Source organism: Anomaloglossus baeobatrachus, chromosome 1, assembly GCF_048569485.1.
Source record: "Anomaloglossus baeobatrachus isolate aAnoBae1 chromosome 1, aAnoBae1.hap1, whole genome shotgun sequence".
Taxonomy (NCBI): Eukaryota; Metazoa; Chordata; class Amphibia; order Anura; family Aromobatidae; genus Anomaloglossus; species Anomaloglossus baeobatrachus.
In genome coordinates, this window is record NC_134353.1 from 136,368,083 (window position 1) to 136,394,121 (window position 26,039).

Consider the following 26,039-nt stretch of genomic DNA (forward strand, 5'->3'; position numbering starts at 1 on the left):
AACTTCCAGCAAGTAGAAAAAATGTTGACAGTGCTACGTATTTCAGCTACATATTGTAGCCTTTATCAAGGGATGCTACCAAGTCCGTGATACACTTATAAATCCTACTAATGGGAAAAAACTCCTGTTGTAACAGGTGTTTTTCCAAACCAATTAGTCAGTAACATTAACCCATTAGAGAGTCATGGAATGGATCCGGTCTCATACATAAGTATAAAATTTACTTGTTAGTGCACAGGAGAAAAAACATTAAAAAATGACAGATGACAAATGCAATTATTATGAACAGACACATATACAAACCATTATAAATAAAGACATGGATTATGTTGGATTTTCATGGTTTGGTAAACAAGGGATATTATTTTTTTTATTTTACACTTACTAGGTTAGTAGTGTGGGTGTCTGATAGATTTCTCTCCATTTCTAACCCCTGGGCTTGATGCCAGTTGATAATTCACAGCTCACATCAACTTGGAAAAATATTACCCCAATTGTCTCTGCACCAGGGCAATTGTGAAGAGCCGGGAGAAAGCACCAGAATTGGTGCAACTGCCAGATCCGCAAATTCTGGGGTGGCTGCGGGCTGCTGCTTTTAGGTGGGGAAGGTGTTAAATAACCATGGAACTTCCCAGCCTGATAACACCAGCCTACCAGCCTGTTTTTCCTTGGTTGGTTTTTAAAATTATTTATTTGTAATTTTTAAAAATGGGTTGGATCTCTCCAATTTTCGATAACCAGTCAATTTAAAGTAAACAGCTGATGGCTGCAGCCCATAGCTGTCTGCTTTACCTTGGCTGGTTATCAAAAATGGGGGGACCCCATGTATTTCTTAAAATTATTGAATTTTTCTCTTCCCATTAGTGACTTGGGAGTCAGAGATGCATCCAGGCACTCTATCCATGCTGTTCCCATTACATTTGAGCACTGTTTTTATACATTTCAGTGATTTTCCAGCTGCCTCACCCTCCTTAGTGGAGTTTTTCTGAAAAATGCTCAAGTTCAAGTTCAAGTTGAAAAATGCTCGACTTCTATTATATTTGCTACTCAATTTGAGCCCTCTGAGCGTTGGACCAACTCGATTCGAGCACTGAGCTCTTGAGTACTTTAGTGCTTGCTCATCACTAGTAGGTAATGCTTCCAAATAAAATACATCTGCAGAAGCCCCTGGGGCTCCCATGCTTCACATATGTGTTCCCAGGGATTCTTTCTTAGCAGATCTAATGTATGGGAGTTCTGTCTACAACACCTGCCAGTTGCTTTAAATGTTATGCCACCTAGCGCAACATCACAATTAAAACCCGTGTTTTACTGAAATCTTTAGTTTATTATTTTAAAGCATTACCTACACGTGGTCTAATTTGAAATTAAGACAGACAATGCCTTTAACATATAAAAGTACATATAAAAATGGTGAGTCTGTGCCTATAAATGTAAAAAATTAATGGATTTTATTCTAGTGGTCTCTGATGCAGCCTACAAGAGCTTTGTAACACCGTGTCTTTTCAGATTTACACTTACAGAGAACACAATACTACACTACTAGTGTATATAGTAACTTGATAATTATTTAGAACCGCTTGCCACAGTATACAATAATTGGCTAATATTCCATTGCATATTTAAGCAATTTTACAATTGTTATTACATTATCATAAGAACATATGAACCAACCAACAAAAGATTATACTCTACATCGCATTCCCTTTATAACTACCTATATGTATTATTGAGTTTAGTTCATGCCTTTATACATCTCCTCATTAAAATAAAGAATGTATAGATGATCCCAATGACATGAGCAGGAAAAGAGTGCTTTTGATTTTCTGAGAAGCGGTAAGACTGTGAAGTTATGATTATGAGAGTTGGACTGTTGGTCAAAGAGACATGGTAATTATGATGTGAGAATTGAAATGAAGGGAGATAGGAAGTCAAAGATGTACAAAAGAGAGTATAAATCCCACAGTAATAGAAAAAAAACTTTCATAAAGAAAATATTATACATATATTATAAGCAATTCATATATTAAAATATTTTAATAAAATACTACCGAAATTCTTGAAGAAAAGTAGAAAAAACTCACCTACTATCAATTGACCTGTTAGTTGACCATTCTGGTTTCTTGCATTTACTGTTACATTCCTGTCTGATTGTAACACCAGTGCACTGTCCTGCAACATTGAAGAATCATACTGTAAGATTCTTACTTATATAGTTTCATATATCTAGGTACATAGACGTAACGTTCGCTGTAAGACTACATTCAAACATCCATTCTACATATTCAAGTGTTATGTTTTTTAAATGACAGCACAAGGACAATAGATATAGCAAAAATGAGGAGCGTTACACGTAAGTGCTGCCCAACTCTTTCAGTCAATATGTAAATTAGAACAGCAATGAAGATTGAAAAAATCTAAAACTTAACCTTTAATGATTATAGTTAAAGAGTTTAAATCCAAAAAAAATTACTCAATGTCAAAATGTATTGTTGCAAAATTAGAGCACAACGAAATTATCAACAATGTCAAGCTAAGATTATCAGTCAAGAAGTAAATCTACAGTAGACCTCATACCATGTAACCGATATGGTCGTACATATGATAAACCACACCAGATGTAATATAGAATAAAAAAAAAGCAAATATAATGGATATTCCCTTAACCTTTTCCTATCCTGAGTTCCCCCAAGGGGGGGGGGCATTCCAAGAATTCAGTTACGCTCTTTTGTCAAGTCACTGCCTTGTTTATCATTCACATGTGATTACATTTATTTCCTGTTGATTTATTTTACAAAATGTATTCATATTGCACAATTCAGTTTTGACATGTTTTTCCAATTATAATAGATTTCAATGGGCAGAACAGGAAATTTTATTGAATAGGAAAAGGTTAAAGTATATCTGTCTCCTAATGGTCATTCTACAGTGACCGAAACAATAAGGGTATTCCACCAAACCTTACCTGTGACTAATGGTCAGAGGGGGACAGACTGCCCTCTTTCCCTGTCCACTATTACGCAAAACAAATCTCAACAGGCCAAAATAGTGGTTACTGAAAAGGACTTTCAATTCACAATAGTGTCCAAATGTCGGCATAAAGTAGTGTTCACAATTGAGATGAGGTCTCCTTTCACAGTGGTAACTCAACTTATCTGCAATGTATCAAACACAATGATAGCAAATAAAATATAAAATGGAGCAGTCTCGTGGAGTCATCAGTGCCAGGTCGCGGGATCCATTGTCACAAATGTCACAAATGGATTTGACATTGTCCCTTTGGGTATCCCAGACTCCAATCCTAACAACAGTAGCAAACTGACCCTACTGTCTAAATGAAAGCCTCAGTTGGGGGCCAGCACTTTAAGCTATGGGAGAAGAAACCTGTGTCTGTGAAACCTATTAAATACCCTCTCTTTACCATAATATTCCCTTGATGAATACAGAAGTATGAAATGTGTCGGGAGCACCGAAAGATTAAGGAGACATTTAAATAGTAGGGTCAGTTTGGTACCAAATTGAAAGTCCTTATCAGTTACCACCATTGTGGCCTGTTGAGATTGATTGCTTTTTTTGCAGTTGACAGTGCTGTGCAACTCCAGAACTGATAACAACTGTCTGTCAATGGCAGTGTGAACAGCTGATCAGCGGGGGTGCCAGGTGCCATACTCACCACCAATCTGATTTTGATAAGAATAGGCCATTAATATTTAAGTAACCTGCAACCTCTTTATATCAATCCTGATTCTAAGATGGCATTGATGTAGATATACATCTAAGGAGCATATACAAGACAGGCTGTAGAATACATCTGTAAGGGACATATACAAGAGAGTCTGTAGAATACATCTGTAAGGGACATATACAAGAGGGGCTGTAGAATACATCTGAAAGGGGCATATACAAGAAAGGCTGTAGAATACATCTGTAAGGGGCATATACAAGAGAGGATGTAGAATACATCTGTAAGGGGCATATACAAGAGAGTCTGCAGAAGACATCTGTAAGGGACATATACAAGAGAGGCTGTAGAATACATCTGTAAGGGGCATATACAAGAGAGGCTCTAGAATACATCTGTAAGGGACATATACAAGAGAGGCTGTAGAATACATCTGTAAGGTGTATATATAAGTAAGTATGTAGAATACATCTGTAAGGGGCATATACAAGAGAGGCTGTAGAATACATCTGAAAAGGGCATATACAAGAGAGGCTGTAGAATACATCTGTAAGGTGTATATACAAGAAAGTCTGTAGAATACATCTGTAATGGGCATATACAAGAGAGGCTGTAGAATACATCTGAAAAGGGCATATACAAGAAAGGCTGTAGAATACATCTGAAAGGGGCATATACAAGAAAGGCTGTAGAAGACATCTGTAAGGGGCATATACAAGAGAGGATGTAGAATACATCTGTAAGGGGCATATACAAGAGAGTCTGCAGAAGACATCTGTAAGGGACATATACAAGAGAGGCTGTAGAATACATCTGTAAGGGGCATATACAAGAGAGGCTCTAGAATACATCTGTAAGGGACATATACAAGAGAGGCTGTAGAATACATCTGTAAGGTGTATATATAAGAAAGTATGTAGAATACATCTGTAAGGGGCATATACAAGAGAGGCTGTAGAATACATCTGTAAGGTGTATATACAAGAAAGTCTGTAGAATACATCTGTAATGGGCATATACAAGAGAGGCTGTAGAATACATCTGAAAAGGGCATATACAAGAGAGGCTGTAGAATACATCTGTAAGGGGCATATACAAGAGAGGCTGTAGAATACATATGTAAGGGACATATACAAGAGAGGCTGTAGAATACATCTGTAAGGGGCATATACAAGAGAGGCTGTAGAATACATCTGTAAGGGGCATATACAAGAGAGGCTGTAGAATACATCTGTAAGGTGTATATACAAGAGAGGCTGTAGAATACATCTGTAAGGGGCATATACAAGAGAGGCTGTAGAATACATCTGTAAGGGACATATACAAGAGAGGCTGTAGAATACATCTGAAAGGGGCATATACAAGAAAGGCTGTAGAATACATCTGTAAGGGGCATATACAAGAGAGGCTGTAGAATACATCTGTAAGGGACATATACAAGAGAGGCTGTAGAATACATCTGTAAGGGGCATATACAAGAGAGGCTGTAGAATACATCTGTAAGGGGCATATACAAGAGAGTATGTAGAATACATCTGTAAAGCACCATGAATAATACAAGCAGTGTGCACATTTCTCCCCAGAATGAAGAAACAACCGGTAATATACACAATGATGGCAGCATGCCCACAAAATGGACAGGTTTTTAAAGAATTGAAGTGGTTCATTTATGAATTATTGTTGTGCAACTATCAAAAACAAATCTTCTTAATATTTTAATACTTAAACGTGAATTAAAGACATTAATGACTTTATGAACCGCAGTGACTAAAATATGAAATCATAATTCTTTGATCTACATTAATTTTTTAAAAAATCGGAAATGAAAAAAAGAAAATGGGTGTAATTTATCATGTATTTTATAGCAGAATATTGTACATTTCATGTTATTTTTAGTCAGGGACATTTTTAAAGCATTTGCACCAAGTCCATCTTTTTTTTTTTTGCACTTATGAAAAGAGGCAGTTCCCCATCATTTTAATAATTTTATAAATATGTATGATGTGCAACTTTCTTAAAACGTTGCAAAAAATGTTGCAAATTAACATTAAAGGGGTGGTGTAAAAAGTAGAAAATCTGGTCTCGGCAGACGTGTTACAACTAAAATATATCTTTGTACCGTGTTAGCCAGTAGTACTACTTGTGTTACAACTAAACATTTTACATCTAAAATGAATTAAACATTGAGTTACAATTTCATAAATTTGGCTCAAATTATGACAACATAGCAGCAACCAAAACTGACTAAAGGCTACTTTACACGCAGCGACATCATTAGCGATGTCGCTCATAAAACACCCGCTCCCGTTGTTTGTGCGTCACGGGCAAATCGCTGCTCATGGCGCACATTATCGCTAGGCCCCGTCACACGGACTTACCTTCCTAGCGACGTCACTGTGGCCAGCGAACAGCCTCTTTTCTAAGGGGGTGGTCCGTTCGGTGTGACAGCGACTTCACATGGCAGGCGTCCAATAAAAGCGGAGCGGTGGAGAGCAGCCACATGAAAAACACGCCCACTTCGTTGCCGGAGGACGCAGGTACGGTGTTGTTTGTCGTTCCTGGGGTGTCACACATAGCGATGTGTGCTGCCTCAGGAACGACTAACAACCTGCGTCCTGAACCAGCAATGACATTTGAGAAATGAATGGCATGTCAACGATCAACGATTAGGTGAGTATTTTTGATCGTTAGTAGTCGCTCATACGTTTCACACACAATGACATCGCTAACGAGGCCGGATGTGCGTCACGAATTCCGTGACCTCAACGACATCTCGTTAGCGATATCATTGTCTGTAAAGCCCCCTTAAGGCTGCTTTCACACTTGAGTTGTTTTGCATCAGTTACAATCTGCCACCCTGAGGAATTACGGTAACCGTTGCAGGAATCCATTTATTCCTCATAGATTTCTATTAAGGGCGGATTGAAACTGATGGTCTTGCATTGCATCCGCCCTGAGGCACATCAGTCGTTTAGTGACTGACCGTTGGGCGGTAGGAACACAGAGTGCAAAATTTTTTGTTATTGGAAAGGGGCATAATGAATGTCTATGGTGCTGGTTTCCATCGTCATGCAACACGTGACGGATTCCAGTGCAGGATTCCGTAACGTTCTACTGAGCATGCCCAGCCGAATGTTCTAAATCATGTGAAAGCACTCCTGGTCTCTCTCTCTCTCTCTGTCTCTCTCTCTCTCTAAATAAAACGTAAAAAAAAAATCACAAACGTAAAACGTTATTTCACAGGAATCCGTTACCTTTATTATCACAGTATTTACAATGTATCAGTCACATCCATCACACAACGCATTGTGACTGATGCCAAACAACGCAAGTGTGAAAGCAGCCTAAAGGCCGCTTTACACGCTATGACATCCATCGCTCAAGCAATGTTGTTGAGGTCACGGAATGTTCCGGCCGCTCATCTCCGCCCCTCCGCTTCTATTGGGCGGCCGCTTGGTGATGTCGCTGTGACGCCGGACGAACCGCCCCCTTAGAAAGGAGGCAGTTCGCCGGTCACAGCGCCGCCGCAGGACAGGTAAGTAGTGTGACGGGTCTGAGCGATGTTGTGCGCCACGGGCACGATTTTCCCATGTCACACAGCCGATGGGTAAGGGTACGCTTGCTAGCGATATCGGTAATGATATCGCTGCATGTATAGCGGCCTTAAGTCTAGAGTTGAGCGCGGTTCGCGGTTCGAGGTTCTCCAGTTCGTGGTTCGAGTGATTTTTGGGGGTGTTCTAGATAGAACTAGAACTCGAGCTTTTTGCTAAAGCTCGATAGTTCTAGATACGTTTGAGAACGGTTCTAGCAGCAAAAAGCAGGGCTTTTTACAGCTACAGTGTGCAGGAGCCATCGCTGACAGCCTGCTAGAAGCTGGTAACCAAGATAAACATCGGGTATCCAAGCAAAGCGCTTTGGTTAGCAACCCGATGTTTATCCTAGTTACGTGCAGGAAGCCCACACTTCCCCGCTCAGCTCGCTCCGCCCCCTCCTGCACGCGGCATGTACACATACATACATACATACTCCTCTGATTTCTGTCGCATGTGCCATGACACATGCGACAGAAAATTCCTCCCCAGGCCCTGCCAGGTCACCCCCTATAACCCCACCGGTGTTCCCCGGTGTCCCACAGTACCTATGCAGCGTTGATCCCCCCACGGCCCTCTCCTTCACAATAGACGCTGCCGCATGCACAGAGCGGCTGTCAGCTCAGCTTCCTGTGTTCAGACACAGTGAGTGGTGGTTATGCATCTGTAAGCTAAACGGGCGGCACGGTGGCTCAGTGGTTAGCACTGCAGTCTTGCAGCGCTGAGGTCCTTGGTTCAATTTTCACCAAGGACACCATCTGCAAGGAGTTTGTATGTTCTCCCCGTGTTTGCGTGGGTTTCCTCCGGGTATTCCGGTTTCCTCCCACACTCCAAAGACATACAGCGCTATGGAATTAATAACGCTATACAAATGAATAAATTATTATTATTACTGCAATGCCCTGCTCATGAGGTAAGGAACATAATTGATCAGGAGAGCTATATACTACATTTCCAAATGGAGGGATTTGCTTTTATAGTTTCCCTGCTGAACGACTACCAAACATGAGAGTCCGTTATACGCCACAAGAAAACACATCTAAATAGCGAGCTCTGTTGTTAAGTATTCATTCAGCTGGATAACTGGACTTAAAGGGGTATTCCATCTCCAAGATCCTATCCCCAATATATAGTAGGTGGAATAGCAATAATATCAGCAAATACCAATATTTGGAAATGTAGAATAGTTCTCCTGATTAGGCATGCCCTTACCTCATGAGCAGGGCATTGCAGCTTTGGTAGCAACCATTACGACATGGACTCTGCTGCTGTGGACCCGGGGAGAGTGAGTGCAGATTCATTGCACCCACACTCCTCACATGAAGGGTCCGCACTCCTAGAAAATGGGGGATACGTTCCCTGAGTGTCTCCCCCCCATATTCCAGACAGTCCAGAGTCGTCGTGGGACCCCTTTATTTTTTTCTTACAATAAATTGGTGAAAGAGGAAATGTTTTGGGGACTGTTTTTTCAAATAAATTTCTTTTGTCGATTTTTTTTTGTTAGTACTGACAGTTTATGATGTTGGGTATCTAATAGACACCATGACATCACAAACTGCTGGGCTTGATCTCAGGTGACTTTACAGCTAGTATCAACCCGATTTATTACCCCGTTTGCCACTGCACCAGGGCACGGGATGAGCTGGGGTGAAGCGCCAGGATTGGCGCATCTAGTGGATGCGCCACGTCTGGGGTGCCTGCGGCCTGCTATTTTTAGGCTGTGAAGGCCCAATAACTATTGACCTTGCCACCCTGAGAATACCAGACCACAGCTGTCCGCTTTACCTTGGCTGGTGATCCAATTTGGGGGGGACCCTACTTTTTTTCTGTAATTATTAATATTTATAAAATAATTATAAAAAAAGAGCCTGAGGGGACCTCCACATTGGATCCCCAACCACGGTAAAGCTGCCAGCTGTGATTTTCAGGCTACAGCAATCTGCTTTACCCTAGCTGGCTATCAAAAATGGGGGGATCCAACGTCATTTTTTTTTTAACTATTTTTTAAATAGAAAAAATTAATGGGCTTCCCTGTATTTTGATTGCCAACCAAGGTAACGGCAGGCAGATGTGGGTGGCAACCCATAGCTGTCTGCTTTATCTGTGCTGAGAATCAAAAATACCGCGGAGCGCTACATCATTTTTTTTAAAGATTTATTTTTACAGCACTGTGATGTTTAGCAATCAAAATACAGGGAAGCCCATTTTGTTTTTAGTTATTTAAATAAATAATTTAAAAAAATATATATGGGCTCCCGCTGCATTTTTTGTATTGCTAGCTAAGGGTAATCCAAGCAGCTACTGGCTGCTAACCCCCACTGCTTGGTGTTACCTTCACTGGCAATGGAAAATCCAGGGAAGCATTTTTTATTTTTTTTGCCAAAAAACTACAAAAAAGGACGTGAGCTTCGCCATATTTTTGTATGCTAGCCAGGTATAGCAGGCAGGTGCTGGAAGAGTTGGATACAGCGCCAGAAGATGGCGCTTCTATGAAAATGCCATTTTCTGAAGCGGCTGCAGACTGCAATTCGCAGCAGTGGGGCCCAGAAAGCTCAGGCCAACCTGTGCTGCAGATTCCAATCCCCAGCTGCCTAGTTGTACCTGGCTGGACACAAAAATGGGACGAAGCCTACGTCATTTGTTCTCTAGTTATTTCATGAAATAATTATTTCACTTATTTCATGAAATAATTAAAAAATAAATGACGTGGGCTTCGTCCCATTTTTGTGTCCAGCCAGGTACAACTAGGCAGCTGGGGATTCGCCTCTGCTGCGAATTTCAGTCCGCAGTCGTCACAGAAAATGGCGCTCTCATAGAAGCGCCATCATCTGGCGCTGTATCCAACTCTTCCAACAGCCCTGGAGCCGGGTGGCTTGTTGGATAATCATGAGTTAATACTGGCTTTGTTTTACTAGCCAGTATTAAGCCAGAGATCCTTAATGTCAGGCACGTTTGACCCGGCCATTAAGAATCTCCAATAAAGGGTTAAAAAAAGACCCCACACAGAGAAAAAATACTTTAATAGAAATAAATACACAGACACATTAGAGACTCCATCTTTATTACCCCCTGTCAGCCCTCCACGATCCATGGTCTTCTATCTTTCTCGTTCAACAAATGCAGCTCTGCTACATCACTGCTGCATGGGGGAAGACGCTGCTTCCCGTGGAGCCTTCACTCCGTGAAAGCTCCACGGGAAGCAGCATGCAGCCTTCACTCCGTGAGAGATCAGTGCTGCTAGCGGTAACAGCAGTAATGCTGACAGATGCGTTACCATAGCAACGGTGCTCCCGGAGCCTCGGTTAGCGGTGACGTCACCGCTAACTGCGTTGCTATGGCAACGGTGATCTCCGTTAATGACCAGCTGTGTCAGCCGGTCCCTAACGGAACGGGGAGTCGACCGTGTGCTAGAGCATGTCGCCGGTACATGGCGATACACAAATGTGCACCGTGTACCGGAGAGATGCACTCGCAGGTCCTACATGACGCGTCATAGCCATGTCACAAGTCTGTAGCCAATGAGATAATAGCCACGTGACTGGTCACATGGCTATTTTGACGTCATGATAGGTCCTGCATCACTGCTGGCAGTGCTGGTCACCGGGAGGATTCAGCGATCATCGGATGGAATAGCGGCAGGAGACAGAGTGCAGTAGGGATCGCGGGGACCGGTAAGTGTTATGGCAATGTTTATTAACTGTTTGTGTACATTTATCATGCATTTTTATGTGTTTGTGATTGCCTCCCATTCTTTCCTATTGGTTCGAGTTCGGTTCGTCGAACGTTCGACGAACCGAACTCGAACGAGACCTCCGTTCGGTGAACCGAACTCGAGCCGAACCACGGCCGGTTCACTCATCTCTACTTAAGTCACCCATCCTCACTCTGTAAGTTCTTCAGTTAGAACAAATATGCATTTTATTGGAGCTGTAGGAAATTCAGTAAATGTAAGTATTTTAAATTTAGATTGATGCAATTAAAATACAAATCTTCTATGTGTCACCCCAATTAGTATTTTAATATCCTAACACTTCCAGAGGGTTTTTAATAGAGGGTAATATCATGGACCATAATTTAATTGCTACCCAATAGTGGTGATAATTGACAACTTATTGTGCATATAACATCACTCCTTGTACAGTGGCCATACTAATAGCATTTAGACCCACTGATCGCACCCACAGTTATTAAACCTTAATTGTAGTCAGACTGTCAGGCAGTAGTAACTTTATTGTAAGAAAACTGTAATTATATCTTTATAAATACATTATATATTTTTCTTATATGTCACAGCATCCTATTAGTGCTCTAGAGATGGGTTATCGTGCTGCCGTAATTGCACATCTGGACTATAATTAATGTGGAAAGACTACTAGTCACATCTCCATTTTGAGGAAAAATACTACAAAGAATATCAGAAAATTAATAAACCATTCAAACTTTCTCCAACTGGCATTTGAGGCTGAAACATGACTGTAAATGAACTGGTGATTACTCAATTTGAGTCATAAGGCAGACTAGAAAGTGGGTAAGAAGAGGACATCTTGTTATTTGGCTTGGGCATTTTTTAAAGAGAAAGCCAGTGAATCTTCAGGTTGAAGATTTCTATATATGTATATACTGTTGAAAGCAGTTTACATACACTATCTCAAGACACATCTGCATGTTTTTCTCACTATCTGACATGAAATAAGAATAAACCTTTCCCGTTTTAGATCAATTGGGATTACCAAAATTATTTGTATTTGCCCAATGCCAGAATAATGAAAGATAAACGGAGAAAAGAAAAACGGGTATAAGCCGCGCTAAAACCACAGAATCTAAAAGATTTTATTAAATCCCTTTTTATTTTCACAGTTCAACGCGTTTCAGAGATATATAGAAGATGGCTATATCTCTGAAACGCGTTGACCTGGGAAAATAAAAAGGGATTTAATCAAATCTTCTAGATTGTGTGGTTTTAGTGTGGCTTATACCTGTATTACTTTTCTCCGTTTATCTACTGCTACACTTCGGGGCCTCTGCTGACCACCACCTATACTTGTGCAGAAAGCGGTTGTGACTGGCACAACTCCATCAGGTGAGTGCGATTTTTAGCACTATATCTAATTCCCATACCGGGTAAGATCCTATTTGTGCTTTTTTTCCACAGTTGTATTAAGAATTATGAAAGAGAGAGAAAATGTTTTTAAGCATTTTTACTCTTTTCTGCAAAGTCAAGTGTACATACATTGGATTAGTATTTAGTACCATTGCCCTTAACCCTAGAACACGCAACCATTGAAATCTACCATAGAAAACAAGTGACCTAGCAGGCCTGCGAGGCCCCAGGTATGCATTCTAGGGTTAAACTGTATGACTTGAGTCAAATGTTTTGGATATCCTTCCACAAGCTTCTCCCAATAGTTAGTAGGAATTTGGGCCCATTCCTCCTGACAGAACTGGTGTAATTGAGCCATGTTTTAGGTCACCGTGCTCGCACCTGCCTTTTCAGCTTTGTTCATACAGTTTCAATAGGATTGAGATGAGGGCTTTCTGATGGCCACTCCAAAACATTGACTTTGTTATCCTTAAGCAACATTGTAACCAGTTTGGCAGTATGCTTTGTGGCATTGTGCATTTGGAAAACCCATTTCCTCCCAAGCTTTAAGTTCCTGGCTGATGTCTTAAGATGTTGCTTCAGTATTGCCACATAATCTTCTTTCCTCATGATGCCACCCTTTTTTCTCCCAATGTAACGATGGTCATTATGGCCAAACAGTTCAATTTTAGTTTTGTTAGACCACATGACATGTTGACAAAAATTAAGGTCTTTGTTCCTGTGTGCATTAGCAAACATTGTTCTGGATTTTTTATGTTTCTTTTGTAGTATTGGCTTCTTCCTGGTAGTGTGGCTTTTCAGCCCATGTTGATACAGTACTCGTTTCACTTTGGATTATGACAGAATCTTACCTATTTCCGCCAGCATCTTAACAAGGTCTTTTGTTTCTGTTCTTGGGTTGATATGCACATGTCTGACCAAAGCACAGTCATTGTATGATGGCTGGACATTCCCATCTTGTTTGTACTTGCGTATAATTGTTTGTACCTATGAGCGAGGCACCTTCAGGTATTTGGAAATTGCACCCAAAGATAAACCAGACTTGTGCAAGTCCACAATTCACTTCCTGAGATCTTGGCTGATTTCTTTTGACTTTCCCATAATGCTACACAAAGAAGTGTTTCAGGTGTGCATTACAATACATCCACTGGAGTGTCTTTAATTAACTCAGATATTGCCAATAAACCTATCAGAAGCTTTCAAAGACATCATATGGATTGTCCCATATTTTTTTAAAGCCACAGTACTCTTCGTGTATGTAAACTTTTGACTTTGCCGAATGTAATAAAAATGCCTTAAAACATTCTCTCTCATTATTCTGGCATTTGGTAAATAGGAATAATTTTGGTTCCTAATTGACCTAAAACAGAAAGGTTTATTCTGATTTCATGTCAGATAGTGAAGAAAACATTCATATGTGTCTATTTAAATAGTGTATGTAAACTTCTGATTTGAATTGTATATACAGTACCCTGTGAACTGTTTCCACATTTTTTCACTTTATACCCAAAGACTTATATGCATTTAATTGGATTTTCTGTGATATACTAAAACAAAATAGCAAAGATTTGTGAAGTGCAAGTGTATACCTAATTTTTTTAACATTCCTTTTTTATTTAAAATTGCATAAATATTCAACTACTTTGCCTTCTATTATAATAGGGATTTACATTACAATACAAACCTACATTAATGCCATTCATAGTAGAACATACACCAGATATACAGCCCAGATAATACATTTAGGCTAGGAACGCACTTTGCGTTTTTACCTGCGTTTTAGGTGCTTTTTAGGTCCGTTTTGGGAAGCACCTTTTTCTTGCCATAAGGCATGCGTTTTTATTTACCAGCAAAGTCTATGGAAAAATTGGATTTTCCGACCCCACTTTGCGTTTCTAAACGCTGCGTTTAATTTGCATATTTTGTGGCAAAAACCATGCGCTCAAAGAAGTAACATGTCAGTTGTTTTTGTCATTTTCGGTGCGTTTTGCTAACATTGGAGTCAATGAGAAATGTTAAAAACCAAGATTCCTTCAAATTCCTGCATTTTACCTGCTTTTTCATTGCAGAAAGCATGCGTTTTGGACTACCAAAACGCATGCTTTTTGATCATTAAAATAATGATTTCATAAGTACCTTTACACACACACACACAGTCTGACAATTTAAATTAAGGAAAATAATACTTTATTGCCATGTGTCCATAAAATATCATATTACCGCAATAATTTAATGAACATAATTTAATTTCATGATTTTTTCTATGATTATAGATTTGCTTCTTTTTTTACCATTTTTTCTAAGATTTGACTATTTAAACTTTATTAAGCAGTGTCTTTATGTTCAAAACGCAACTATCAGAACGCAGGTGGAAACACAGATAAAAAGCGCTGAAAACGCATCAAATACGCAGCAAAATCGCATGCGTTTTCAGCGCTAAATTTCAGAAAAAGGCAACTTTGGTCAAAACAATTAAGCCCAAAACGTGCGTTCTAAACTGCAAGTAGGTGAATGCAAAGTGTGTTCCTAGCCTTAAGAGAAGGTATACAAATGCATGGATTAAGTGCACACTTTCAAAATTATTTGCTATAAAGGTTGCATGTCCTTCTCTGAAGCTGTCCCTATCAGTAGATCTTGCCAGCCTCAGTTCCCCTGTGCTTATCTGATGCTGCAGAGACAAAATCTGTCAAAATTTCAAAATGGGAGAGTGCATAGTTTGGGCCAACACCTAACTTTTGCTGCTGGTCTGAATTGTCAATCAGCAAAAGAGAATCGCCCCTGACAAGCAGGAAGCTCCTGAAGAAAGATGACTAGAAGAACATATAGTGTATGTATGTATGTATGTATATGTGTGTGTGTATATATATATATATATATATATATATATATATATATATATATATATATATATATATATATATATATATATATATATATATATATATATATATATATATATATACTGTGTATATACTTTATATACTGTATATATACACACAGTATTCACGCTGTTAATGTCTGCAGTTTTTCACATTACGCCCACAAACTTAAATGTATTTCATTGGGATTTTTACTGTATGTGAAATACCAACACAAACTAGCAAGTAGTTTTGAAGTGTAGAGAAAACAATACAAGGTTTTTTAGATATTTAAACAAAATAAAAATCAGAAAAATTTGACATGCATTTGTTTTGAGCTCCATGTAGTTTTATACCACTTAATAAAATCCTGAGTGATTAACTGCCTCCAAAAGTCAACTATTTAGTCAATTGAGTTCACCTGTGTGTAATTTATACTCAGTTTAAATACAGTTCTTCTGTGAAGCCCTTGGAGGTTTGTTTGTGAATACTAGGAGAAATTTGGAAAAAAAAATCCAGCTACCTTGGTGGAAAAGATTAAAAACTAACATTTTATTCAAAACATTGTTTAAAATTGCATACACCAGGTATCAGTTTTGTAAAAAAGTGATGGGAAAAAGATGTATATAGTGGTCTATTGAACTGATCCATTGCTGAACTACAAGTGGAATAATCACACATCTAGTCTTCTCACCAAGCGGTAAGCTGGCTATGTTTTCTTTTCTTTTGTGAATACTAGGGATAAAACAGCATCTTGAAAACCAATGAACAAACCAAACAGGTCAGGGATAAAGTTGTAAAGCAGAATTAGGTTTTTTAAAATGTACCCCAAGCTCTGACCATCTCAAAAAACACTGTTCAACCCATCATCCAAAAGTGCTAGTGGTATGGCAAAACTGCAAACTTATGAAGACAAGACTGGTCACTTAAACGGACATCCCAAAAAAGAGCACTAATTAGAGACGTAGCCAAGAGGTCCCTGGTCACTCTAGAGTAGAGATGAGTGAACTTGTTCGAAAAAGATTTGCCAATCACAAACTCGGCACAAGCCTTGACTCATTCGGGTCGGGATTGGATTCATGAACACTTTTCTCAAAAATTGGCAAAGTTTGGCTTTGCAAACTCTTCATGTGTACACTATTGCAGAAACCATCCTTTCCCAGCCCCATCACAGCTAGGTCAAGTATTGTATAATCCATAAATCTGACCTTTATGAAACAGTGGCCAAAGGAAAGACATTTTTGAAAGCAAACCATGCTGGGGACACATGTGAAAAAGGTACTCTGGTCAGATGAGACCAAGATCTTTTTGGGCGAAATGAAAAATGCTATGATTGGCAGAAATGTAACACTGCACATCATCCTGAAATAACCATCCCACCATCAAAAATGGTGATGGCAGAATCATGCTGTGGGGAGGCTTTTCTTTAGCAGGGACAGAAAAGCTGGTTAGAGTTATTGGGGAGATGGACAGAGCTGAATACAGGAGAAAAATCTCTGAATTTTAAAGTGCTGCAAATATGTTAACGTTATAGAAATACAAATTATTATTATTATTATTATTATTATTAATACAAATTGGAAGAGGCTGAAAAAGATCTGAGACTGGGGCGTAGGTTCATGTTCTAAAAGAAAAATGACCCTAAATATATTGCGGGAGCTACAATGGAATGGTTTGGATAAAATCCCATTTATGTGTTTGAATGGCCCAGTCACAGTCCAGACCTACATTTAATCCCATTGAGAATCTGTGGCAAAACTTGAAAATCGCTGTTCAGAGACAATCTCATTCCAATCTCACTGAGCTTGAGCTATTTTGCAAAGAAGATTGGGCAAAAATTTTAGCCAAAAATAATTGCAGCAGGATCATTTGATGCAAAAGGTGGTCTTAGGCCCTCTGCGCACTAGAAAACTGAATTTTCTTAAGAAAATTCCGCAGGGTCTGAAAGATTACTGCACCCGCGGAAAAAAAGCATGGCAAACCGCACCCGAAAACTGCATGCGGTTTGCCACGGTTTTACCGCGGTATTGTTCGTGGTATTGCCGCGGTTTTGCCGTGTGCGGGTTGGTACGTGTGCTTTAATGCATTTAATGCAATAAAGTACATTGAAAAAAAAAAAGGGTAATTTCCTTCTGAGATAGAGAGCAGACAGATAAATAGACAGATGGAAGAATAGATAGATAGACAGAGGGATAGATAGAGGTATAGATAGTCCCTGTGAGTGCACGCTGCATTTCTCCTGAGCGTTAATGTGAGTTCACATTACTGGCCGTGGGAAATGCCCTGTGGTTACCTCTGCAGGCTCGTTGCGAGGCTGCATTCCGCCTGTGTCTGTGTCACTCGCTTCTGGATGCAAGCATCGTAGGACGTGGATTACGCCAGAGCTGTGGATTACGCCGGAGCTGTGTGATGGGAGGGGTTAATAAAGGGGTTAAAGAGGAGGCTTTTTAATGTTTTATTTAAAATAAAGGATTTTTGGGTGTGTGTGGGTTTATTCACTTTACTTACGGGTTCATCATGTAAGCTGTCTCATAGACGCTGCCATGATCAAGCCTGGAGTTAATGGCGGCGATGCGCTGCCATTAACTCGTTATTACCTGGATAGCCACCGCATCACGGCCTCTGGAAGAGCCGAGGACACTCCGGGACTGTCGCATACTGGATGTGACAGTCCTGGGGCAGCTGCGGGCTGATATTCTCGGCTGCAGGAGGAGGGGGGACATTAACCCTGCCCCCCGCCCTCCCCAGCCTGAGAATACCGGGCCGCCGCTGTGTGCTTACCTTGGCTGGAAGGTAAAAATACGGCGGAGCCAACGTGTTTTTTTTCTATATTTCCGTTTGATTTGTATGTGTATTCTTTGTCTGTGTGTGAGTGTGATGTGTGTGTTTACTCTCTGCTCCGCTCCCTCTTCCTGTAATGACATCACTTCCCTGCGGGATTTCACGATTACATTGCAGTCAATGGATTGAAATCCTGCAGGGACCTGCAGAAAAGAAGTGACATGCAATTGTTTTTGCTGCGGGAATCCCGCAGCAAGACATGCAGTTGTCAAATTCCGCATAGTGCGCACAGCATTTTTTTTTCCCATAGGTTTTGCTGGTGAATCACTGCAAAGATGTTATGAACATTTTCTGCAGCGAAACATGTAGCAAAACCGCAGGAAATCCGCGGGAAAAACCGGTAAGTGCGCACAGGGCCTTACAAAGTATTGACTGAGGGGAGCTCAATACAAATAAAAATGTAGAAAAAATGTAGAAAAGATCACAGGGTATGAATAATTTGTCAAGGCATTATATATATATATATATATATATATATATATATATATATATATATATATATATATATATATATATATATATATATATATATATATTATATACACAATTTTGCGAGCATTACTTATTCTAATAGTTGTTTACATTACTTTCTGTCTATATTTTCAGAAATAACTGCTATAATTTCTTTCTTCAGCAGTACTTGTAAAGATTGACCAGAGCAAAGAGGAAATATATCAATCCAGAACATGGTAGAAAGTAAAGACTGTGCAGACTGTGTAATGTGAACCCATTAGTATTAATAATGTTCACACACATTGGAATTAATGTTGGTATGCTGCCTATTTTTCACCGCCTTCTCCAGATACATATAAATATTGATTCATTGGATGCTTGACAACATTAATCTTGTGCTGTGTGACATTGATTACCAATAATCTTTATTTTCAACTTCATTATGTCCATTTAGAATGACTACAAATTGACTATAATAAAGTGGCAGCGCTAGAGGCAATAATAATAATTACGATAATTTAGTGACCTGTTTGCCTGCTATTCTACTACCACTGCCAATTACTGCAGATACAGAAATCCCTGGAGATATTTTTACCCTAAAATGCTCTGTATGATCCTTAGTTACTTTACTGAATGTAATCACAAAACTATAATTGACAATGTCATTGTGGATTTATTTTAGATATAAGAAAGCATAAAAAGATAATGTATTTCCAACTATTTTACTTCTCAGTTTTGTTAGTTCACGTGGTAACTAGTAATGAGCGAATATATTCGACAGTATTCGTTACTCAAATATGAAAGTATTCACAATATATCAGAGTATTTTGGAATTTTCCTTGTGAGATTCAAGACCCCTCCCAGCATGTTGAGATTCGAGAGCCCCCTAGTAAACATGCTGGGGTTGCCTTTCAAGCACAGTAATGCTGTAGCCATCTTTGCTAGTAGCATTACTGTGATTGGGAGGCACAGTGAAAAAAAAAGACTTCCTGAGATTCCCCATGGCTGTCACACTACTTCCGGGTCCGCTCATTAGATTTCATACATATGCACTGCATTCCTCACTGACCCTATATGCCACTGTCTGTTATTGGCTGCAGTCAGACTGCAGGCATGCCGGCGTCTCTGATTGGCTGCCTTCAACGTGGCTGCATTGGTCCCCTAATGGAGTGTAAAAATAAATTAAAAAAAATGTTGCAGGGTCCCCATATATTGATACTGAGCGCAGATAAAACAGACGGCTACAGGCTACAGCTCCCAGCTGTGTGCATTATCTTGGCTGGATATCAAAATAAGAGGGACCCCAGGCATCTTATTTTTAATTATTTAAATAAATAAATATTTTTTAAAAAAAAAGCGTGTGGTGCCCCCCCTATTTTGATACTCAGCCAAGATAAAGCTGACAGCTGTGAGGCTGGTATTCTCAGGCTTGGAAGGGACATGTTTTGGGCCCCCCAGGTTAAAAATATCAGCCCAAAGCTGCCCAGAATTGTTACTTCTATTAGGCTATGTGCGCACGTTGCGTACTAGCCCTGCAGATATTTCTGCAGCGATCTGAAGAGCACATGTGCGCTTTAGATCGCTGCAGAAATGTCCGTAGTGAGCGCCGATTCCATGCGCTCTGCCTGCAGCTCCTGCCATAGACAGAGCAGGAGCTGCCGGCAAAGCGCAGGAAAGAAGTGACATGTCACTTCTTTTTGCGCAGCGCTTCGGCAGTAGCCGAAGCGCTGCGCTCTTAGACGCCACGTGCGCACGGCCCCTGCACAATCTCCATAGACTGTGCAGGGGACGCTGGACGCATGCAGTTACGCTGCGCTACAAAGCGCAGCGTAACTGCATGTTTTTACGCAACGTGCGCACATAGCCTTAAATTGTCAATCCTGGCACTTTACAATGTTAATGCTGATTGCCCTGGTGCTGTGGCAATCGGGGTAATATAAGGGGTTAATGAGAGCCATGATTTGTCAAAAATCATATCTGCCTCTAAACCCTGGATTAGCAATGGAGAACGATCTTTAAAAAAAAAATCACAGAAAAATTCTTTATTTAACCCCTTAACGACCGCAGGTAATAATATTACGTCCTAGCGGTCATGTTACTGCCCATGGCCTGCCAGCGGCAGCATGCCGCGATCGGTGCACATCTCAGCTGATTTTCACAGCTGAGATGTGTGCCTGCTGGGCACGAGCAGAATCGTTATCTGCTCGTGCCGTTTAACCCATTAATGCGCTGTCAATATGTGACTGTGCCATTTTAACGGCATCGGCAGTAAACTTTTACTTACCGCCCAATACCGGAAGTCACGTGACGTGATCACGTGGCTTTCGGTAGTTGTCATGGTAGCACAGGGTCATGTGATGACTCCTCTACTACACATGAACTACTTTCAGTTTCACTCAGCCTGCAGCCGAGTGAACCAGAAAGTGACCGTATCTGCTGTTTACAGCTGTGTAGCTGTGATCAGCAGATAGGGCAGAGCGATCGGATTGCTGATCGCTATAGCACCCTAGGGGGACTAGTAAAAATAAAAAAAAGTGAAAAAAGTTTGAAAAAATTAAAAAAACAAAAAACCAAAAAGTTCAAATCACCCCCTTTCGCCCCATTGAAAATTAAACAAAAAACTAAATAGTTTTCAAAGCCAGCTTACCCGTACACTCCTGTGTGTGGATTCCAGTATCAATCCAGAAGATAGTCCGCACGGAAACCAGAGCAGGAGTCAGTCACGGGAAATCCAAATGAAAAAACTTTATAACTCCAGCGGACAAATTTGAGGATGCAGATATATATTAAAAAATTTTCAAAGTCCAAGCAGGCTACCACTCCTAATCTCTTTCCTTCACCGCCCAGAAGTGTGGCTCCAATTTTATGGAAGTTTTTCAAAATAAAAATTTGCAAATGCAAAAAATGTTTTAATATATATCTGCATCCTCAAATTTGTCCATTGAAAATTAAAGGGTTAAAAACAAAAAAAAAATATAGCTACATTTGGTATCGCCGCGTTCAGAAATGCCCGATCTATCAAAATATAAAATCAATTAATCTAATCAGTAAATGGCGTAGCGGCAAAAAAATTCTAAACGCCAAAATGACGTTTTTTTTGTCGCCACAACTTTTGCGCAAAATGCAATAACAGGTGATCAAAATGTAGCATCTGCGCAAAAATAGTACAGTTAAAAACGTCTGCTCAAGACGCAAAAAATAAGTCATCACTGAGCCATAGATCCCAAAAAATGAGAACGCTACGGGTCACGGAATATGGCGTGAAACGTGCGCCACTTTTTTCGGACAAAGTTCCAATTTTTTTAACCCCTTATATACAAGTAAACCTATACATGTTTGGTGTCTACGAACTCGCACTGACCTGAGACATCACACCCACACATCAGTTTCACCATATAGTGAGCACAGTGAATAAAATATCTCAAAAACAATAGTGCTATCGCACTTTTTTTGCAATTTTTCTGCATTTGGAATTTTTTTGCCATTTTCCAGTACACTATATGGTAAAACTTATGGTTTAATTTAAATTACAGCTTGTTCTGCAAAAAATGAGCCCTCACATGACCATATTGACTGAAAAATAAAAAAGTTACGTCTCTCAGAAGAAGAATGGCGGAAAAAAAAAACGAAAAGCGAAAAATCGGCCGGTTGTGAAGGGGTTAAAAAAACCAACAACAAAACACACCCTCTTTTACCAATTTATTAACCCCCAAAGCACACCTGCAGGCCCGATGTAATCTACACGAACTCCCATGACGATCTCAGCTCTACTTCATCCCGAGTCTGCAGTGACTAATGCCATGTCTGATCAATGCAGACTTCAGGAAACACTGATGGCAGTAGAGGGAACTGGAGGTGAGAAGCGGTGACATCAGTCATGTCAGCAGAAGTCAAACTCGGGCTCCACGCTACTCTCAGTGAAAGTGGAATGCACTGCCAGATTGCCTTGCTGCCATTTTCTGCAATCCAGCAGTGAGTTCCACTTTCAATGAGAGCAGCAGGGAGCCCTAGTGTGACCTCCGCTGACCTTACTGATGGATTGACAGATTGCTCTGGTGCTATGTTCTGTAATCTAACAGTACAGTGATTCAGCAGCTGTGAGTCCCGGAAACCTTAAAGCAGCCTTTAAGAGTGCTTTTAACTTTTTTGGAATTCCCAGCTGTTGGGATACCTGGAGGCTGTGAATTCTGGTAACAGATTACAGCCTCCAGATAAACTCAAGGAACATTAAAGACTCTCTTAAAGGCTTTTTAAAAGCTCCTTTAAGATTTCCAGGCCTCACAGCTATGGGAAGACCTGGTGGCTGTAAGCTCTGTTACCGGAGCTCACAGCCACTGGGTCTTGTGGCAGCTGTCAATTCAATAACTTTAAGGGAACCTTTAAGGAAATCTTTAAGAGATCCATTAAGACAGATTTTAACATTCCTTGAGTTCCCAGCTGCTGGGGCATTTGCAGACTGTCAACTGTTACCAGAGTTCTGTTGGTGTCCCAACAGCTGGGAATTCCAAGAAATTTAAAGGCTCTCTTAACGGCTTCTTTAAGGTTTCTGGGCTTCCCAGCTGCCCTGAGACCCGGTAGCTGTGAGCTCCAGTAAGTTTTAGGGTACTAAAGCTCACAGCAACTGGGTCTCATGGCAGCTGTCAACCCAGTAACTTTAAAGGAGCCTTTAAGAGAGCCTATAAGTTTTTTGGAGTTTCCAGCTGTTGTGACACCTGGAGGCTGTGAACTCTGATAACAAATCACAGCCTCCATAATTCCCAGCAGCTGGGAACTCAAGAAATGTTAAAGGCTCTTTTAAAGACTCTCTTAAAGGCTTCTTTAAGGTTCCTGTGCCTCACAGCTGCCGGGAAACCTAGTGGCTATGAGCTCTGGTGACATTTAGGTTACAAGGGCTCACAGCCACAGGGTCTCGCAGCAGCTGGCAACCCAGTAACTTTAGGGGAACCTTTACAAGAGCCTTTAAGAGAACCTTTAACTTTCCTTGAGTTTCCAGCTTCTGGGACATCTGAAGGCTGTGCACTGTTACCAGAGATCACAGCCTCCAGGTGTTCCAACAGCTGGAAATTCCATGAAATTTAAAGGCTGTCTTAAGGTTTCTGGGCCTCACAGCTACCGGACTGTTGGTCTGCTGTGCTACCACATCCCACAATCAAACAGTTCGGCAATCGACCAGTAAGGACATTGGAGCTTGGGGCTGCAGTGTTACGGTTGCTACTGCACATGTGCGAGCACTGGAGACTATGTCCAGATTTCTTGCTACTGCACATGTGCAAGCGCTGGAGACTAAGTCCTATCTTGGAGCCATTGCACATGTGCGGGTGACATCATCGCTGACACAAGGTCACATGTCTCTGACACCTTCTATGCCGATTGGCTGCTGGTCATCTGCTTGTGACACGTGGTCACATGTCTCTGACACCTTCTATGCCAATTGGTCGCTGGTCATGTGCTTGTGACGCCTTGCTCGGTGATAGGCCAGCGTGATGTCATTCCTGTCGTTCTGGCAGCGGATTGGCTCTGGTGTCCTCCATCTTGGATGAGGCACAGAGTCTATATAAGACCCTGACGCACGCCGCATGGCGCTCAGTCCTCTTGGTTCATGCATGAGAGTAGACGCTCTGTGCACGTTCCTCTAGGCATCTCTCTGTCTATGCTAGGTGAGCACTACCGGCAGGGTAGCGTTCTTATAACTTACAGCTTCGGCTGCAGTCCGTATCCTTACCTCTTAGGGGAGCGGACATAGGCAGGTGCCTGAGGCACATGGTCTGGCTGGGCCTTGTGATTCTACTCGTAGGTGGACGTTGCCGCTAGGGTAACGTTCCTTATACTGCGTCTGGCAGTTGTTCGTATCCTCGCACACTAGGGGAGCGAACAGAGGTAGGAGTTTTGTGCGGCTTATGCTGCTGTCCATCTCTTTTGCACCACTAGAAGAGCGGACCTAGGCAGGTGCCATATCTAGTGGTTCGTGTCCTCGCACACTAGTGGAGCGAACGCAGGTAGGAGCTTTTTGCGTCTTACGCTGCTGTTCGTCTCTTTTGCACCACTAGAAGAGCGGACCTAGGCAGGTCCCATATCTAGTGGTTCGTGTCCTCGCACACTAGTGGAGCGAACGCAGGTAGGAGCTTTGTGCGGCTTACGCTGCTGTCCGTCTCCTGGCACCACTAGAGGAACGGACCTAGGTAGGTGCCATTTCACACTCACTGCCTTTGTCTCTGTGACTATTAACAGAGACCATTCCACACACCTTCCAAGTAAGGGAGGAATTGCCTTATTTACTAATTATATTCCTCTGTGAGTTTAACAGAGGTATTGCACTCTGCCATAGTCTGCAGCAGAGTCTTTGCACGGTGGACCCTGACTGTCTGTTACTCCTTTAGGTTTTATTATCAGACAGCCCCCCGTAACATGCAGCCTATAGCTGTATTCTTTATCTGTGCTGGGTATCAATATGTGGGGGGCCTGCAACATTTTTTTTTATTTAAATATTTATTTTTACACTTTATTACGGAAACCCAGACAGCTACTGTGAGGGCAGCCAATTAGAGACGCTAGCAGTCTGACTGCAGCCAGTCACAGACGCTGCCAAAGAGGGTGGGTGAGGGAAGCAGTGCATATGTATGAGATATAATGAGTGGACATGGAAGTATTGTGATAGCTGTGGGGAATCTTGGTAAGTCTAAGTGTCCTGCTTTAATCCCTGTAGAACTCTGACATTATTATTCCCATAAAAGAAATGAGTCAGAAATGCATTCAGGAATCTTCCCCATGCTGTTCCAATTTAGTTTCAAAACTTTTCTTTCCATTTCAGCATTTTTACAGCCTTCCCAGACTGACTTCCAAGGTCTTTTTGAAAATGATTCAAATTTCTTACTGACTTGTATTGGGTTTGTTACTCATGACGAATACATGAATAATTGAAATTATTCAGGTTGAATACTCCATACCCAAAATGTCCCCTTTTCTAATGGTAACACCAAAAATATATACGATGATATTCAGTTATTTAAAGATCCAATATTATAAATTCTAAATAAAAAATTTGTTACATCTCTAACTTAGATACAGTGTACAAATTCATGCAAAAGTGCAGGTTTATTTTACTGCTAAACCTAAGTAGGCTTTTATATTGCTCTGACTTATAGTTTTTGAGTATAGTTCTTTAGAAAAGTACAAAATTACAGCCCATTGGCTTTTCTTTTTAGTGACACTTGCTGAGAATAGTCAACTTTCTCTGTAGTAAGCTCTCATCATAGCATTGCAGCACACATACAATCCTTTCTATTTCCCCTTCTTGGTATGCCACTTTGTCCTATGCCTCTCACTCTAGTGCCTCTTTAGCTCTTCAATTTTCCATGCTATACAAAAACGTTTTGTATACCACTGAGGCTGTTAATTCTTTCTGTCCTCTCCTACCACTTCAGGCTGTAAAGTTTCCTTATCCCCACCATTCTCCCTGCTGCCTAGATGATTTTCAAACAAAATAATCTGCTGTCTGAGCAATGTGATGTCTGATA

General features: G+C 40.8%; 1 protein-coding gene across 3 annotated transcripts in view; it reads right to left on the reverse strand.

Annotated features, from left to right (window-relative positions):
• SGCZ (sarcoglycan zeta) overlaps nt 1–26,039 on the reverse strand; it is a 1,566,603-nt gene that overhangs the window by 165,833 nt on the left and 1,374,731 nt on the right. For all 3 annotated transcript variants that reach the window (XM_075347076.1, XM_075347075.1, XM_075347074.1), the window contains one exon: nt 2,085–2,172. In XM_075347076.1, the coding sequence (XP_075203191.1) occupies nt 2,085–2,172 (88 nt within the window). The remainder of the gene's footprint in view (nt 1–2,084; nt 2,173–26,039) is intronic.